Raw genomic sequence first — 19,954 nt, 5'->3', positions numbered from 1 at the left:
CTTTTCTTATTAGGCAGAGAAGCAATTCATTTCTAATCCTTAGCCTAGGGGATCACATTCCTTTTTAAATTGAAAAACAAAAGTTTGTAACTGGGATTATTTAAAACTCCCTTCTTTCCACCAATCTCTGAAGAATATGTTATCTAGCTTTACAAAGCCCACTGTTTTCCTGAGAAAATTAAATTGTGAGGCCACAGTTTAAATGTTAGGAACAATCAGCATTTTTTCCCCTCTGAGCCTGAAAATATTGGACTGTCATCATTTAGCAAATTGAACCCCAGTTCTTAAGAACTCGTATAACTTTTCTATAGGGGAGAGCAGGATTTCAGACCACTAGTGTTCTTCACAAAGAGCATCCATTGGGTTAGTACCTAACTCTATTCAATAAGTTAAATTGTTAGGCACAGAGGCAATTTGAGAAAGAGAGGAGCATAGGACTTTAAGAGCACTTAGATATTGTTTTAAATTCTGGGGAATTATTTTTCTTGGAGTATGGATGTTTATTTCCACCTGTAGGTTTTTTAAACCTACCTTGTCTTTCTGACACAGATCACTAGTTTCTTCTGTGAAACCATAGCCACTAGTTGCCCTTTGTACTATCTGACCTCCATCTAGATCATTGTATTCATCATGAAATTATGATTTGTCTTTTCCTTTATGATAACGGTATTCATATTTGTAGTTATACAACGCTTAAATTTAATGGTAGAAAAAATATTCAGAAGTTCATGTTGTAGAGTCAGTATTTAGCAAAGTCACCTTAATGGGCAGCACAGATGGTTAGGAACATGAATAGAAATTAATCCATGGCTAATAGTCATGGGAAAGTAAGGGGAGATAGGCTCAGATTGATACACATTGAAGGGTCATGATGATGGTTAGAGCTTTCCAGAAACAAGACTATGGACAATATGATTTCTTTCCCAGAAATCCATTTTGAACTGCTTCCTTTCTCACTTTGTGTATCTCCCTCTCTCCCCTGACCCCCAATAATATGCACTCCTATGATTTCAACCATATCCTAAGCTGCCATGTCAGTGCTGATCTTTCTCTGAAGTTCAGATACATAGAATCATTGTCAGCTGGGCATCTCCAGTTGTCAGCATAACCAGAGAGCGGTCTCCAAGCTCTGTAATTCTCTAGAGTCACGCTGTCCAATATGGTAGCCACTAGTCACATGACTGATGAGCGTTTGAAATGTGACTAGTCAGAACTGAGGTGTGCTGTAAGTGTAAAATACACCTCACGATTTGAAGACTTACTATGAACAGAGAATATAAACTATGCCATTAATAATTTTACATTAATTAAATGTTAAAATGTAATTTGAATATATTGAGTTAAATAAAACATTATTAAAATTAATTTCACCTGTTCCTTTATATTTTTTAGTGTAGCCATTAGCAAGTTGAAAATTACATGTGGCTCACATTAATATTTCTATTGAATAGCAACATTTTAGGGTGTGCCCACTTTTCTCCACTTCCACCTTATCTCAAGCACTATTACGTCTTGCTCGTGTTACAGCGATAGTCCTGGCTTTTCTACCTCCAATCCATCATCTGCTAGAGAAATTTTCCTAAACGCTGGGTTTGTATCGTGACATTGGGAGTTTGAATTCCAGTTCTGTAACTTCAAGCAGTGCAACCTTGGGCAATCATTTAATTGCGCTAAGTCTCAGTTTTGACACCCTCCAAATGAGGATAAAAAATAGAGGAAGGGGTTTTACGTAAATTAATTGAGGCATTATTTGCAGAGTTTTTAGTACTGTACCCATTACTTGGTAATTGGTCCAGGAAGCCTTTCCTGTACTGGTTCCCACTTTCCAGCCCCATCGCTTGCCACCTTCTTCGTGAACCAGTATAGTTCCAGCCATACTAGTGCACTGAAGCAGCAGTTCTTGTGCGGCGCAGTCTCTGCATTCTTTGTGCCTGGTCACAACTCACCTTTCTTCCTTGCTTGGGTAACTAGTTCTCATTCAGGACCAGTTCTGGGACCACCTCCTGTGGGAGCTTTCCCTTTCTTCCTCAGTCTGAGTTAGGTACCATCACAGCCAGTGTACTCCTGCTTTGAGGAATGAGGAGCTATGGAAAATGTGAGGGTTGTTGGAATTAGCAAGCACTGGGTCCAAATTGCAACTGTGTGACTTGAGCAAATGCTAAACTTCTCTGAAGCTCAATTATTAGTAAAATGACACAGACAGCTATCTTATAGAGTGGTTGAGAGATTTTAATGGGCTTTGGAGTATGTGGCACATAATTGAATACAATAAATAGCTATCATTGCATTGGCACCCTATATTTCAGTTGTGTGTTTGTTTCTCTGCCTTTCCTCCTGGAAGGAAATGACGCTGTTTTATTTGTTTTTGTTCCACTAAAGCTCACCACAGTGCCTGTAGGCCCTCAATATAAGTTTGTTAATTTCAAGAATGAATTAATGAATGAGGAATGAATAAATAACACCATTGGCAGCTAAGAGTGGGATGGGCATTCAGGTTTAAATTATAATAAATTTTATTGACAAACCCAGTCAGACTGTGAGAAATTCTAGGAAAGGACATAAAAGACCTTGACAGGAAGCTGACAGATATGTTCCACCAATCCTTGTTGAAGCCATTATGCCTCCAAGTAGCAGCAATACAGTGAATAATTCTAAATACTGGTAATTCTAAATCTTTAAGTTTCAACAGGGCACCAATGCCTTTAGAAGCTTAATTTTAAGTTTCTGGAGCCATAAAGCACAGTCAAGAAGAGAAAGGTCTAGAGGGGTTGTTAAGCCAAATGCAGAGAAGGCTGTATCTGTTTGCTTTTTTTCTTTTTTTACTAGTATTTTAATTTCTGTTATTCCACAACATAGAAGTGTTTCTCCAAACACACCAAACATCTGTTGTCTCTTCACTGGTTCCCTGATGCCAGCTGTAGGCCATCTATGTTAGAATCACCTTTAAAAAATTTTATATATATTATTGATTTCAGAGAGGAAGGGAGAGAGATAGAAAGATAGAAACATCAATGATGAGAGAGAATCATTGATCGGCTCCCTCCTGCATGCCCCCTACTGGGGATCAAGCCCGAAACCCAGGCATGTGCCCTTGGCCAGAATCGAACCTGGGACCCTTCAGTCCGCAGGCCGACTCTCTATCCACTGAGCCAAACCAGCCAGGGCTAGAATCACCTTTAAACAATATACAGGTATCTAGGCTGCACCTGAACCCTGTTTAATCCAAACTATGGGGGAAGGAAGATGTAATACGTACATTTTATACAGATATTATTTTTCTGATATAGAGTTAATTTGGGGGCTGCTAATCAATACTTAGGAGTATTGCTATGGGAATTTCAACATTAAGCCTTGGACTTCACATCAGCAGTGATGCTTTTAGTTTAGAGTTACTGGGGGAAAATGGCAGATAGCCATTTTGAGAGTTGAACATTCTTTCAATTTTTTTCCTGTCAAAGTTGATGTTTTTTCAAGCCATTTTACAATGACTTGTAGCCAAATAATCCTCATATATCACTAAGTGAGAATCCCACTATAATTTTTGTGCTCCTTCTCTGTACTTTTATCACAATCACAGTCCTTGAAGAAAAAATAATGTATAGTTTAAAAATAGAAAAACAGTAGTAAAAAGTTCATGTAATAGGTTCTGTGTGAGGAGGAAAAAAAAATACCAGTTCTGGATGAAAATGGTGGAAATCTATAATAATAAAAAGCTCAGACAGTAACACATTGTTCTTGCTATGTGCCAAGCACTATTCTAAGTGCTTTGGACCTCAGGCCTTAATAATAGTTCTGTTCATGAAATTGTCTTATATTCATTCATTCATTCAACAGATTTTTATGGAATACAACATGCAAGGCATAAAATGGTGAACAAGAGACATGTTTGTTGCCCTTATGAAGCTACTACTATATCTCTTCTAATGTCAAGGACATTTATTAGAATCTTGCTTCACAGTAATCAAGAGATTTAAATATCCTACTAATATTTGTGATGCTAGCATTTTAAATTCCCTACCAGAAATAGTTCCCTGTTTATTCCACACACACACAAAAATTCAAAGGTTCTTGACATTGTTATCTCCTGGTGTAGGAACACAGCTCAAAAGATTGGAATGAGAACAATCATTTATTCCATGCAATATATACATAGGAAATACCATTACTTGCCAGTTTTTTACTCACTCTGCTTCTGCCTCTAGGATTTACGGGGTAACTGACACCTCTTTACACTTTTGTCTTCCTACTTTAATGGGTGTTATTGCTCTCTTTCTCTAAAATTAGCAAAATGCTGAAAGAGCATAATGCAATGATCTCCCAAACAAAGGGCACAGTGCTCTTTCCACAATGTTTGGCACCTGGAATGTGAAAGTCTTTGAAAATGTTCTTTCTGCATGAAATACAGCTCTCGTGTGGTTTGAGGTTCAGACAGGAAACAGATCTATCTTTGTACATGTTAGGTATGTAATGATGGTAGGCCAAAATGTCTCGATGCAGAGCATTGTGACTGTTCCTGTAAATATGCAAAGTCAAATCTAGAATATTCATAAATCTATTTTCTACTAAAATCATGGATACATTTATTTTTGAAATCATGTCTTAAGGATTTATTAAGCACTTCATTTTACAGTAATAAAGAAAGCAGCTAATTAAATCATTTGCAAAGTAAATGTAGTAACTCAGTACCCAAACTTGGCTTGAATTTGTATATATTTCATATTAATAAGTGGATTAAATATAATCTGATTCCATTATTTTTAGCATGGTATAGTTTCTAGACATGCAAATTTATTTAAGAACAATGTGAACGATAATTTTAAACACCTATACTCACTATATCTCAAAAGATTTATAATTTGTAAAACATCTTTTGATTTCAGAGATACCAGTTTTTAGGTCATTATACAAGTGTATATTACTTTGCTTATTTTTAATATTTACAACCACCCTTGTATTGGACATATATATTATATATAATTATTGATAATACCATCTGCCATTATTCAGAACTAAGAGATTGGTTCTGTACTCTGTATTTTTTATACAGTCCCTTATTTAATCTGCACAATAATTATGTTAGTTTACATCAGTATTATTATCCTCATTTTGCAGGTGAGAAAACTGAAACTTTGGAGGTTAAGTAACTTACCCACCACTGCAAGTAACTAAGGAATTGGGATTTAAATTTAAGTCTTTCTGGTTTCATGGTTCCTTAACATGTCACAACACAAAATACTATTGTTTTCCTCAAAGTGTTGATATGAACTGAATAGCAATAACTATTACATCTTTCCTTACCTGAGCAATAAACCACTTTGTGCTACTTAGTTCTCAGACCGGGGATGCGTTCTGTGTTCCCACAGGGTTGAATGTCGCAACTGTGAGATTGGAGAACAGTGCGGCGCCATTATGCACGGCAATGCTGTCACCTTCTGTGAGCCATATGGTCCAAGAGAATTGGTAAGTACATGTTATCTATGTACATTATTCCAAATACATTGTCTTTACTGAGCTTTTTGCCAACATCTTCCTTATCATGGGGCTTTTAGTAACAGGTTATATTTTTCACCCCTATGTCACACATTATGTTTCAAATTCATTAACTTTAAAAGTGGTCAAATGACTGGCTTCCACACTAAAAAGAGGGAAAATATGGGCATAATATGAGAGACATATGACATATATTACACATATATCTATACATATTTAAATAATTTATGACTTCACAAGTTCTTGTATTAAGTTTTACTTCTAAATTTATTTTCTCCTCGCAAGCCAGAAATGTTAGATGAGCAGTTTTGTCACATGATTTTTAAACAGTGTTCCCTAATCAGAAAAACTTTTAATGATTTCTTCTTTAAAGAGTACAGTGAATAAACCAGTTTTTTAAACTTGCGGTTTATGCAAAATTGTTCAAGAGCATGTTACTTTCCTTTAATTAATAGTGATGAGACTTAGCTTGCCAAAGATCATTTCTTACATTATATGTGAAATGACACTTGAGCATTCTCAGTTGAAAACAATGAAACCACTAGCCATCAGCAGGTGGCTAATGAGCCTGTTGTTGTTCCTTGATACTTCTTTTTGGCATGAAGAGTAGTTCATTTCACATTCTTGAAAATGGATATAGGGCAAACGTTACATTATTCTGGCCCAATTCCTTTGCACCTCCTACTCTTCTCACAACATCTCTTCTGCTTTGCTTTTCTGCTTTTGACTTGAACTTCAATGCTTCTCCTTTTCTCTCCTCATCTTCCTTATCGTGGGGCGTTCTTAACAGCTGATACTTTTCACCCCTATGTCACACATTGTATTTCAAGTTCATTAACTTTAAAAGTGGTCAGATGACTGGCTTCCACGCTAAAAAAAAGGGGGGGGTGAGGAACCTAGCTAGGCAATTAAAAGAAGATTTAGTTATAAAAATGAGAAAGTCAATTAATTTTTATAACATGGTTCTTATTTTATGCTGCTTGAGTACCCCTTTTATGGCAATGGATACATTTAATTTATTAAAGATACAAGCCTCAGAACATTGATAAATTGAAGAGGTTTTAGTTGAAATTAGAACACAAACAGAATTAATTGGATGTAAATTAAAATAATAGATGCTCATAATTCAAGGCTCACACGGTGGTACAGTATTCCTGCAGACAAATGTGACTGGAACCACAGCACTTCTTGAAAGAAATAGATGTGCTAGTACATTTAAAATAATGTACCATGACTGAATTAATTTTCTATAAACCTTAAAACAAAATTAAAATTTTATCATAGTTAATTGAGCTTAAAATAAATGCCTATTTTAGAATGTTCTCCCATTCGGTAATATTTATGGAAATGCTTGGCAAATTCTTTTTTGTTTCTATTGATTAATAGGAAATAAACATATCTAAGAATATAATTTTAATTTTCAATAATTTTTATACTGTATTAGTGTTCCAGGAGCAAATATATACTTAATACCCAAGCTGTGTTTACAAGAAGACAGATCAATCAAATGAGAAGTGAGAAACTCAGGTGTTGGTTAACATGCTATTATGTCTACTCAAATTCAAACATTTGCATGGTGCTTCAGAATTGAATCCAATCAAAACTGTTCTACATGAGAACAGATGGAAGTTATTAGCCTCAAACTTTTTAAAAAATATGCCTTCTTATTTTTCTTAAATCAAATTTAAGAAATTTGATTTAAGAAAAATAAAAAATTTGATTACTGAAGTTGTGAAACAAAGAACCATGGGCAAATAAAATTACTAGGCTAATGCTTTGTCTTTTAAAATGAATAAGAGCATCTCCATTTTGAGAATTTAATCAAATGGCCATTTCATTTTTATTTTATTTTTTTAGTCAGAGTTAGTGAGAGGCAGCATCTTCTATCACATAGGCACACGCACATTTCTGCTTTCACTGCTGCTGTGCTGTGTGGCCCTCGCCCATTTATTCAGCTCACTGAAGTCTCCATATTTCTGGTGCTGGCGGCTAACTTTATTCATTCCCTAGTCTGAAATAAAGTTAATGAGCAATGACTTACCCACTCCTTTAAGAGAAAATGTGCTTTCTCAGAGCTTAAAACAAAATTAGTTATGTTACCCTCCATTTTTAAAAAAGAAATTATTTATTGAGTTCTTCATATTTGGGGATACATTTTAGCTACAAGGGTGAGTTTGGTCTAAAACATGATCAAACTCAATAAAAATTTGCAAGGAAGAAGTGCAGAATGAACAGCCTCAGCCTGCAGTGAATTCTTCAGATTCATTTAGTGATCATACCAATTTTCTAATGTTTGGAGTCTATTTGATCGTTTAAGAGTACTAAGATTTGATAGGAAAAAAGTTCTCTGCCAAACATTCATAGTTGCTGTATTATTTACCAAAATCCCTTTGAGAGGCCCGTTAGTTTTCAGAATGTCAGATATAAAGGCTTAATAGCTCTGCAGACTAAAATTACATATTTGAACTCAAGAACAATAAATAATTTATAATGACTGGAGGGAAATAATAGGTGAATAGATTTTATAGGTAATGCTTTTTGTTATTTTTTTCTCTTCATTTTTTCTGTACTTTCTTGTAGCTGAGAATTTTACTAATAAACTAAATGGGTAAATGTACAGAAATGAGAGTCAACCACTCTACCAGTCCTTAGCTTTCCTGGTGAAGAAGGAAAAAAATGTAGAATCAATAACTAATCGAAGTCTAGGGTCACCCTCAGGTAGCACATGTAATCTGAAATTTGGCAATAATTCAAGCAACCTGCTCTTTGCTAGCAGAGGTCACAGCTGTGGAACTTGATCACGCAGTTGACACAAGCATCATTTATTGCACCACCAGGGCAGGACTCTCTAGTATATTTAATGCACTATCAATAGCTTTTAACTTACATAATACCATCATTTCAAAGAACTTATATTCAGGAGTGTTTCATAACTCATCCAAGAATCTACTCAGTTACATAAAATCAGAGGGGGGAAAGAATGTTCATTCAAATTTGGTGAAAATTTTTAAAATTTCCATGTGCTTCATTGAACTTTAACATCAGATTATTCAAGTGGAAACTTGTGAGGGCAAATAGTTGGACATAGTCTAAAAACTTTGAAAATCAGATTTCTTTTAAAGGAATCTTGATAAGGTTTACTTAAAACTTTGAAAATCAGATTTCTTTTAAAGGAATCTTGATAAGGGTTACTGGTGCATTTTACTCTCATGACTGGTGAGGGGAATGGAGCAGGAAAGAGAGTCCTGGGCATGGTGGTTCGGTTTTCCTTGAGCAGATAATCTGTGATAATGAGGGATTTAGATGAAATAGAGAATTTCCTCTGACACTTGACAGCAGTGATTTCTGCAGTGGTTAAAATCAACTAGGAGCTGGTACCTGTACTGATAGCTGGACAACTTGTACAGTGCCTCCCTTGCCCTTTCCTCATTACCCTTCCTGCTTCATTAACTTTTAATCCATGTATGTGAAGCACACACTCAGTCATCTTTCCGAAACGTGTTGTAGAAGCAGAATCTTTTGATATTCACATCTCAGCTCCATTTGCCAGAACAAGAGGCTTGCTCAGTCTTTTGTCCACTAATTCACACTGCGATTCATGCCTCGGGTATCTCTGGACCCTTCTGCAGTTGTGGACTTAATCACATGGGGTCTAACAAAGTGCAGGGATGAGGCCAGAAGGTCATTGTGCCGTCTAAGAAGTGAAAGTAAGACAGCCGACTGCTTCTGCCATGGTGAAACACAGTTATACACTTTATATGTTTTAGGGTCCAGCGATGGGAGGTGTCCCATACTTTAGCTTACAGGGTCAAGAACCCAACAAGAGAGTTGCTGAAAATGAGAATCTTAATTCTCATTTCATTTGAGCTGGTATGGATCAAAGTCAGTGCTCCAAAGAATAAATGAGTAAAAAACTTTTCAGTTTAAATTTTTAAAAAATGAATGCACCACTTCTTTTTCAGAAAGGGGAAAATTAGGAAACTAAGGGGAAGTAATAGAAATGTGTGGGAAGGATATTTCTAGGCCCATATTTGATTACTTTTGGGGGGGGGGTGGTTAACAGTTTTATTGAGAAATAATTTACATATTCTACAATTTATTCTTTTAAAGTATACAATTCACAGCTTTTCATTTATTCAAAAAATTATGTGACCATTGCCACAATCAACTTTAGAACATTTCATCACCCCCAAAAGAAATTAACTGTACCTGTTAGCTGTTGTAATTTCATTTACTTTTCAAAATAATCCTTTTCTCCTCATTTGGTCTTAATTTACCTCCCAGTTTGGGGTTGTTAACCTTTTTATGACATTTGCTTTGGGTCCCAGATCTGCTGATGTAGGGTGGAGGGGAGGGGATAGTGTAAGTGGAGGGGGCTATGTTAGATCCCTCACAAGATTAAGATGAACTGGTAGATTGCCTACAAGCAGTTTTCAACATTTATTAAGAAACTAGAGGCCTGGTGCATGAAATTCGTGCACAGAGGGAAGGGGTGTCCCTCAGCCCAGCCTGCACCCTCTCCAATCTGGGACCCCTAGAGGGATGTCTGACTGCCGTTTAGGCCCGATCCCAGTGGGCCTAAACGGGCAGTCAGACATCCCTCTCACAATCCAGGACTGCTGGCTCCCAACTGCTCGCCTGCCTGCCTTCCTGATTGCCCCTAACCGCTTCTGCCTGCCAGCCTGATCACCTCCTAACCACTCCGCTGCCAGCCTGATTGATGCCTAACTGCTCCTCTGCCAGCCTGTTTGCCCCCAACTTCCCTCCCCTGCCGGCCTGGTCACCCCTAACTGCCCTCCCCTGCAGGGTTGATCGCCTCCCAACTGCCCTCCCTTGTTGGCCATCTTGTCGTGGCCATCTTGTGTTCACATGGGGGCAGGATCTTTGACCACATGGGGGCAGCCATATTGTGTGTTGACAGCCATATTGCTCATTGGGTCAATCTGCATATTACTCTTTTATTAGATAGGATAGAGGCCTGGTGCACGGGTGGAGGCCAGCTGGTTTGCCCTGAAGGGTGTCCCGGATCAGGGTGGGGGTTTCCTTGGGGCATGGGGTGGCCTGAGCGAGGGGCCTGTGGTGGTTTGCAGGCCAGCCACGCGCCCTGGTGACCCAAGCGGAGGCCCTGGTATCTGGAATTTATTTACCTTCTACAATTGAAACTTTGTAGCCTGGAGCAGAGCCAAGCCTTCTGCTAGCTCGTTGGGACAGGCATTTCTGTTGGGGTTAATTCGCCTTCTATAATTGAAACTTTGTAGCCTGAAGTGGAGGCCTAGGCCAGCCAGGGCTGCAGAAGCTTTGCTTCCTCCATTGCCAGGGGCAACCCTTGCCTCCTGCTCTCTCCAACTCTGTGGCTGCTGCCATTTCTGTTTGGATTTGTTTACCTTCTATAAGTGAAACTTTGTAGCCTTGAGTGGAGGCTTAGGCCCACAAGGGCCTGCGGAAAGCTTGGCTTCCTCGTTGCCTGGGAAACCCAAGCCTCCCTCCTGCTCTCTGTGGCCACAGCCATCTTGGTTGGGTTTATTTGCATATTTGCTCCTGATTGGCTGGTGGGCGTGGCTGGTGGGTGTAGTGGAGTTAGGGTCAATTTGCATATTACTCTTTTATTAGATAAGATACAGTAAGAGTGCCTCAGTCAGGATCTCACAGCTTTGTTTGCCACAGAGAAACAAGATAAATATGTGTTCAGACATTTCAGTAAAAGTAAACTAACCACTGGATAAATACAACCTCTGTTTATGGCTTCTTCCTTCCCTCTTCTTTTTCCTCCCCCCTCCTCTGGATGTCTTTCACCATTTTCTCCTCCTCTCTATCTTGTCTTATTTTGGTATGTTCCTTTTTCTAGATCACCACAGGCCTTAATACAACAACAGCCTCTGTGCTCCAATTTTCCATTGGTAAGTGATTTTAGCAATTATAGCAATTTAACTTGGAAATGTTTGTTTTAATCATAGTGTACCATCAGGATTACAGTGCCAAATGCTTTTAAATTTAGAGAAGAGTAAGTCTCAATATTGCAGTAAATAATTTAAAACATTTTTAAAAGTGAAATTAAAAAAAATGTTTAAATGCTACATTCTGTTCCCACTTCTCTCCTACAGCCAATGATATTTTAAATGATACATACAATCCAAATCATCCTGTTATAGCAGAATTACCTTGCTAATTATGTTTTGCTCAGATTAAGATTGAAAGCTGATCAATTTCCTTCACTCTTACTGACTGGTAATGAAAGAGATCATTTTTGGTGGCTGAGAGAAACAATTAGGGCTTCATGTTTGACATAAATAATCTATGTTTCATTCAGATGTAGATAATTAAAAAATGACTGTACCTGGCAATATTTTTAAGTGTTTTTTGCATTAAAACTAAAAATTCCTACTCAAAACATTCAGTAAAATAAAGTATCTTTGATCAAGTGTTTGTAGTTTTGCTATCTATCATATTACTTTCCACTCTGATTTTCATAGCTATATAGTAATAATAATATCTGTAAATTTCCAAAGGGAATGTTCTAGATAAAGAAAGACACTGCCTTTTAGATGGAGGCTGGCTTTATTGGTTTTGGTGCCATCACATGGAAACCTCCTCCTGACTCGAGGATTGGGTCAGCATCCTCAAATTTCTACCATCTGCACCCTCCTATCTTTGGAGATCCACCATTAGTGAAAGGACTGTTTCCTTCAACGACCTCCTAGTCCTAGTTACAAGTCCGTGTTCTCACAGCCAGGGACACACTGTGGTTGATTGTGTTTAAGAGCAATTTTCTTCTAGTCACCTAGTTGTCACTTTTTTGTCAATGTGCCTCGGTTCAGCTTCTGTATGTATTATGTGCTGCTTGCCTGGCTACAGTGTGTGTTATTTCCCTCGCACATTGATAATGTTACCTACAATGACTTACAGACTATTTGGAAGTCAATGTGCAGTCAGCAGAAAAAGTATGAGTCAAAACAAAATAATGAGTTTGTTTTAATGTTTTCTTTGATCTGTTATCAGCAAGCTTTCTATCATAAGCATGTACATGATATTTTTATAATCATAAAAATTACAGTTCATTGTTTTAAAGTTCCGGTGCTACAAAAACAAAGTTTTAAAACTACAGCATGACAGGCAAGTAACTTAGAGATCCTTAACCAGGACAGATACGTATAAATTCACTAGGCTATGAATATAAAAAGTAAGCTGAGTAATGGTTTCCTGTTTATCTGTACTCTGAGTATTTACCATATTTTCCAGCGTATAAGACAACTGGGCATATAGAAGATTTTCCTGGGTTAAAAAGTCGTCTTAAATGCCGGAAAATACGGTATTCTTCCTTTTTGTTAGTGCAATGAATATTAATTTCAAATATTATCTTTTAGCAATTAAAGAACACAAGAGAATCCACTTTAAAATATATGCCTCACAGTTCTATTAGTATTTTAATTGTATTCAAGGTAAGAGAGATCCAGCACCAATTAAATTATCCTTCCTTAAAGGAAAAACAAAGGTCTGTTTTTGTAAGTAGTAAAGAATATACTGTAGAGCTGGCATAGATTCTTTATTTCCCCACTTTTCAGTAGCACTCTACCGTGAACAATAGAGATGAAGAAAAAGGGCCAAACAGGGGAGTTATTCAGAGAATACAGTGTTTGGTACCCAAAACTCAAAACTCAGAACAAGCACCCTGCCCAAGGTATTGGGACTAGACCCAAACATGTGACTAGCAAGAGCCCTCGATTTCCCCACGAGTGCTGCAGCCTGTAGGCCAGAGAATTGTTTGTTATTTAAAGCTTGAATTTGAAGCTTGAATTAGAAGTCAGATGAGAAACAGAGTCAGGGAGGAAAGAAAGAGGAAGGGAGGAGAGAGAGAGAGAGAAAAGGGTAGATAGATCAAGTTTATAACTAAAAATTACACTTGAGAAAGTTTTTTTGAGTGTCAGTTTCTGAATCAAAAGTGAAAGTTTAGCATGTCATTATTTGGGATGCAACAGGAAATATTTAGTGAAAGAAATTATAACTTTTTGCTGAGGGACTTCATTGGGAAATTTGCTTACTGAATTTTGAGAATAAAAATTCTTGGGAACTAAACAGATTGGGGTGGTTAAGAAACAATGTAGTTGCAAACCATTAGCTGTGTGGTGTGTGGTGCTGAATGGTAAATAGAGGATAGTGGGCAGAACTTTGCAGCAATAGTTTTGTGTATCTCATTATGAGTGCTTGGAGTAACATTATTGTGTTTCTATGGATGGTATGAAGGCAAGACTGAGGCACGCACACAAGTTTTAAAGATGTCATCATTGTGTGTATTCATCCTGAGTTTTACAAGCCCCACAATAACCAATACCAAAATAGCAGCCACAATTAGGTAGCCATTGCCTTTACAATCAGTTCAAAATTATATTGAGTGTGTTATAAAAGACATTGTACATCAATAGTTCAACATTTTATATTTATTTATGTATTTATGTGTTGTGGAATTCACCAAATTTATACTCATAATGTGGTTATAGTCTGTCAGATTTAGTGTCACTCCTCAGAAGTTCTTTTTTAAAACAATATTTTTTAAAATTGATTTTCAAGAGAGAGGAAGGGAGAAGGATAGAGAGATAGAAACATCATTGATCAGTTGCCTCCTGCACTACCCGCCTCCCCACTGGGGATCAAGCCTACAACCCGGGCATGTGCCCTGACTGGGAATTGAACCAGCAATCTCATGGTTCATGAGTTGATGCTCAACCACTGGGACATACCAGCTGGACAGGAAGTCCTTTAGGATGTTCAATGTTTATTGTTTGGTGTGATAATTCAGATGTAACATAGGAATTTTCTAGGGGATTCTATCATTACTTTTGGCTTCAATGGTGAATTATGTTTATATGCATATATAACCACAATTGAATAAACTATTGCCCTGATGTTTTTATATTGCTCTTGTAAACATTTTCAATTACATGACAAACATTACCCAAGAGTCTCAAGTACCTCAGAGATATGTATACAGAAATTTCTTGAATTACTAAGGAGTTTCTCAAATAAACTCTATTGTCCTAATGCAGCAATGCCCTCCCAAGTTTCCTAATATATATGTGTGTGTGTGTGTGTGTGTGTGTGTGTGTGTATGTATATATCATATATGCCTTCACACATACACACATATACACACATAAATATACAGACTATTTGATCTAAACTAGTTTTAAAGTTAAAGCATCTTAAAAATGCAGTTCTATAAACTGCATTAGATGTTATCAACATCTAAATCATCTTGAAAAGTGTCTCAAAATGTTCTCAGTAGAACTTTTCATTTTTCCATTCCAATGAAATATCTCATATCTATTTCTGTGCTGAGCTATTGATCTCTTACAGTCCTCACTTGATTCATTAGATTCAACTTGTGGAATTTATGGTTGTAGCCTTAGGGGCATTTACCCATTTCCTTTAGATTTCCTTTGGGATAGGAAGAAAAAATTGAGATGATGCCCTTGTAAACCATTATCTTACAGATGCCTCCAAACTCTGTTTTGCCAGGCAGGGCACTGTGCCCAGGGGAAGTGCTAGTAGTGCTTTGTATCTGTCATCCACTTAAGAATCCACTGAATTATTTGCTGTGTATCCAGCATTGATCTGAGCTAACTTGAACAATGAAAAGACAGAGAAGTGAGAAAACCAAATATTTTTACAGGACCTGGCAGTGTGGTTGAAGGTCCGGATGAGCACAGAGCATGAGCTCTCTAGAGACCTGCCAGATTGTGATAAGTAGAGATGGGCATGTGTACAGGTCCCCATGGTGACAGATCCCAGCTAGGTCTTGCACGGTACAGCAATTCAGGGAGTCTTCTTTTTTCTTGAATTATAGATGTTGCCTAAGGATACATGGGAATTCTCAAAGTTAAGGGGGATTTTTACCACTCAATCTGCCAAGCTTGTTCCTAATATATTGTTAATGTGGTAGAAAAGGTCTCTGGGCTCTTACTTGTCTCCGCAAGGATTGCTCTTATGGATTTGATGGAGGGAAGTTGGGGAGGGGACAGGCACAACACTTGGGGCCTACAAATCCATAGGCTCTTATCTTTGGCAGCATGATATAGACTATGTATCTATTTGTCAAGACTAATAGTTTCATTCAATACAATTAGCAATGTTACAGAATAAAAAAAATAAAGAATCTCTGAAAGCCAACAGCGTGAGTCACTGGAAAGGACACAAGTATTCCATGTAAGGAGACAGAGTGACACAAGCAAAGGTTAGGATGGGAATGTGAGTGCCCTCCTAGAGCAGAAGGACCAGCCAGGAACAGCTATGAGCAGTGTCAGATAAAATTGTGGCTGTCTGAAGAGTTCATTTGCACTGGCTGGGGTTTTCTAAACTTATTTAATAGGCAATAGAGGTCAGAAAAATGGCCTCTTTCACTCTTGAGCAATAAAGAAATATATGCTTGTTCAAGATAGCCCATCTCTCTTCAGATTAATAGAATTCATCAGCCAAATGGGGCTGAAAGGTAAAGCATTTAAAAACATATGCCATGAAGAGCAAATAGTTTGGCTTAGGAGGTAAATCTGTCTTGTCCATCATGGTAGTCTAAGCCCCTAGCCCAGGGACTCAAACTAAGTAGCTGATCATAAATATTTCTTGCCTGCGTGACAAGTAACTATTACAGACATTTATAATAGCATGTAACCAAGTGCTAAATTGGGGTGATGCAGACATTTCATGCCAAGAAAAGATTTTGGGGAGGTGATCTGAGGACCTCAATCAATGGAAAACATGACCCAGAAGGAAATGAAAAATCAACAAAAAAAACTGCTTGTAGTGAAGCCAGTAGACAAAAATATTATTTATGTGTTTACCAGCTTGTTGTCATTGAACTAGCTGGAATCTATTATTTGTCCATAATATGTAGAATTAGTACATTTTTTCCTTTGGTTTTACTTGTAAATATCCTAAAGATTTGGAGTTTTGTGTGTCTGTATTTTTTTACTGCATTGTTTTTAATCGTCTTAAGAGAGATGAAAGTAATTAAATCATAAATGTTTTCTATTTACAAATTGAGATATAAAAATATTCTTATATTTTTATATCTCAATTTGTAAAGCCTGAATTCTCTTATGTACTGTATGTGCTGCAGAGTCTCTGAGATAAATGAGTGCTACTCATTTTGTATGAGTATATTTTGAAAAATAAAAACTAGAAAATTGAAAAGGTATTCTTATTGGTAAATTGAAAGATTGATTTGTAAAAGAAATCTGGCATTATTTTTTCTCAAAAACATATAATGAATAAGATGCCACTTGTAAGAGGTATTATATTGCATTCAGCAAAAAGAAAGCAGGTTTTCCCCTCAAGCTTAATTCATATCCTTCTTAATTACTCAGAATTGATTCAATAGAGAAGCTCTCCCTCAATTCTTTTAGAACAGCTGATTCAGATGGAGGAGAAATTGATGCCTCCATATCTTCATATGAATTATTGCTCATTTCTTCTATAAACTTACTGAAATGTATTTCAAAATCAGACTCTCATTGTGTTCATGAGTCATTCTCCTTGGTAAGTAAGACCTTGGGGAATTTATTATGAAATAGTGAAAACCTCTTCCGGAAACATGGAAATCTCCAAGTATGAGACTAACAAAATCTCTGGTGACTTGAGTTCAAAACAAGTATAAGTAAAAACAGAATTTTAGAAAATTTAATGGTAAACATAGTTTACCATATATATGTTTTAAAAGGTTTAATATGTATTTTATCTGAGTGTAATATTCTTGGATATAAGAGATATTAAAATAAGTTTTGCTTATGATGAATTTTAAATATGTTCCTATTGATTTCAGAGAGATTCCTGAAGGGAGAGGGAGAAAAAGATAGAAGCATCAATGATGAGGGAGAATCATTGACCGGCTGCCTCCTGCACACCCCCCCACTGGGGATCGACCCCAAAACTCGGGCATGTGCGCTGACCTGGAATCGAACCATGACCTCAACTGCTGAGCGACACCAGTCAGGCTGCTTATAATGATTTTTAGATCCTCAATGATCTATATTGACACAAAGCTGAAATATTTTTATGTGAAACATTTCGATGTTATCGAAATTTAATAAATAAAGGTTTGGAAGTCATTATAATTCAGGTTATACTGCTTCTTCATCCTGAAGTTGACATATTCCCTTTTAATGTATATTTTTAAAAATGAGTTAACCTCACCCCGTTCTTAAGTCCTATTTTAAGTAATAAAAGGGGATATTCTCAAATATTATAAAATTCTGCTAAGCTTTTATAAAAAAATTATTGAGATTTTGTTCATTAGATTCTACCTATAAGTGAAATCATATGGTACTTGTCTTTCTCTGACTGACATATTTCACTTAGCATAATGCTCTCCAGGTCCATCCATGCTGTCACAAAGAGTAAGATTTCCTTCTTTTTCATGGCCAAGTAGTATTCCATTGTGTACATGTACCACAGCTTTTTTATTCACTCATCAGTGGGATGATGGACATTTGGGTTGCTTCCAAATATTGGGTACTATAAATAATGAAGAAGAGAGAGAGAGAGGCTCATGTACATGGACAACAGAGTGGTGGTTGTGGGGAAGAGGAGAACAGGGTAAGGTGGAGGAGATGTATAGGGGGGATAAATGGTGATGGACAGAGACTTGACTTGGGATGATGAACACACAATACAGTGTACAGATGATGTGTTGTGGAATTGTGCACCTGAAACCTGTATAATTTTGTTAACCAGCGTTACCCTAGTAAATTCAATAAAAAGGGGAAAAAGATGATTGAGATTAATTACAAATTTTTTGAATTATTAAAACTGATATCTAGTTATTGTTACATGAATTAAAATACAGTTTGAAGGTAGATACTATGCCCTTTCCCTTTTGGAATATTTAATTCATTATCACTCACCTTGATGAGGCTTAAAAGATAAATGTCAGTAATTCATTCATAAATAAGTTGTATTAAAATTTTTGAGGGCCATTTTAATAGATGGGACATAGCAGCAAACCACAGGATGAGAAGTTGGTCATTGATACCGACTAAATGGTTTCTCCTCCGTGAAAACTCATCCCATTGCCCAGCCTGATGTCTCTGAATCCCCACTTCCTCTGTGTTTATTTTATGGTACTTATTTCACTCTGCTTTGATTTATACAGTGGCCATTTCTGAATATCCACTTTCAAGCTTAGATGTTTCTTTGGGGGCTAAGAAGTGAAAAATATCCCTCTTTGTAAGTAGGGCTGAGTTTTGCTCATAACTAGAACTAAATAAATATGACCTGGATTTGATGAAAGCCATAGATTAGGAAAGAGATTTAGTGATGTTCCAAATTGGGGCTTATTGCTATACCTATTGTTGACTGCTGAGGCAAGGAGGGCTCTGAATGAACTCCAGGGGCGATATTAGAACTTGATCTGAGGCAGAAGTTTTCGCTTTCTTATCAATCAAGGACTCCTGATCAAAGATTCTTCTATGGGAGAGATCTTTAGAATATGCCATATATATCACAATGTCCCTGCATCCATTGTGTGGAAAAGGAAAGCCGAAGGCACTGCCCAGCCTTCAAGGAGTTTAGTATCCAATAGGTAGTGGGGAAAGTTCACATGTGAAAAACACATACACACAAAACAAAGGCTAATTAAGGTATACAGATAACAGATAGTGAGAGCACAGCCTGCTGGAAAGTCCAGGACAAAAGCTTGGGAGCGTGACTGACTAGAGCAGGCATGGCACTGCCCAGAGGGTCAGCGTCACAGCAGAGATTAGATGATGGAACTCTGCAGGAAGACAAGGCAGGGGCCACCCCAGACCTGAAGACCAAGGTCAGAGCCAGAACAGCAGTAAGAGTACTAAGGCTGTCTTCAGCTTGCTGGGCATGGTACGTAATACCTACCTACTGCCTAAGGTGGGAATGGGTCCTCTAGAAAGTGGGCCAAGCATGAACAAACACTGAGGTTAGGTTATATGGCCTTGGCTCTGGGTAAAGGAGGGCTGCTTGGCAGGGAACCTGGCAAAGCCTACACATTTTGCATTTTTCTTCCTGTGTTTCTCCCAACTTAGGCTCTATAGAAAGTTCTATGCTGTGGGCTTGGGAGGAGGCTTGCACAGGGTTGGGGACCTAAAAGTGGCTGAAAATGCATGGCAATCCATAACTTGAAAGAGAATTGGTCCCTTTCTCTCTTGTGATAGGAGTGGCAATGAAGAGGAAGGAATACAAATATTTTGGAAGTGAGGAAGCAGGGATAGGACTGAAAGGGAGAAAGGTACAAAAGGGGAGGGGGACAGCTGTTCCTTTCATATCCTGTGGTCATTGTCCATCTGCTATAAACTGGAAGAAGTCACCTAATGAGGTTTGGGGATTTCAGCCAAGGAAGTGACTAAAGGGCAAAATATTAAGTACAATAAATCACATACTGTCACATTTATTCAGAAAGAAAGGTTTGCACACCCAATAGCCTACTTACTAATAAAGTAAGTCAAAA

At 37.4% G+C, this 19,954-nt stretch overlaps 1 protein-coding gene across 2 annotated transcripts in view; it reads left to right on the top strand.

Moving 5' to 3' along the window:
- The window catches only part of RELN (reelin), a 455,662-nt gene that overhangs the window by 208,541 nt on the left and 227,167 nt on the right, over positions 1-19,954 (top strand). For both annotated transcript variants that reach the window (XM_008149850.3, XM_008149843.3), the window contains exons 7-8: positions 5,364-5,460; positions 11,336-11,387. In XM_008149850.3, coding sequence (XP_008148072.2) covers positions 5,364-5,460; positions 11,336-11,387 — 149 coding nt within the window. The remainder of the gene's footprint in view (positions 1-5,363; positions 5,461-11,335; positions 11,388-19,954) is intronic.

Source organism: Eptesicus fuscus, chromosome 14 (assembly GCF_027574615.1).
Source record: "Eptesicus fuscus isolate TK198812 chromosome 14, DD_ASM_mEF_20220401, whole genome shotgun sequence".
Classification (NCBI taxonomy): domain Eukaryota; kingdom Metazoa; phylum Chordata; class Mammalia; order Chiroptera; family Vespertilionidae; genus Eptesicus; species Eptesicus fuscus.
Note: the sequence above shows the minus strand (reverse complement) of the source record. Positions and strands in the feature narration are given on the sequence as shown.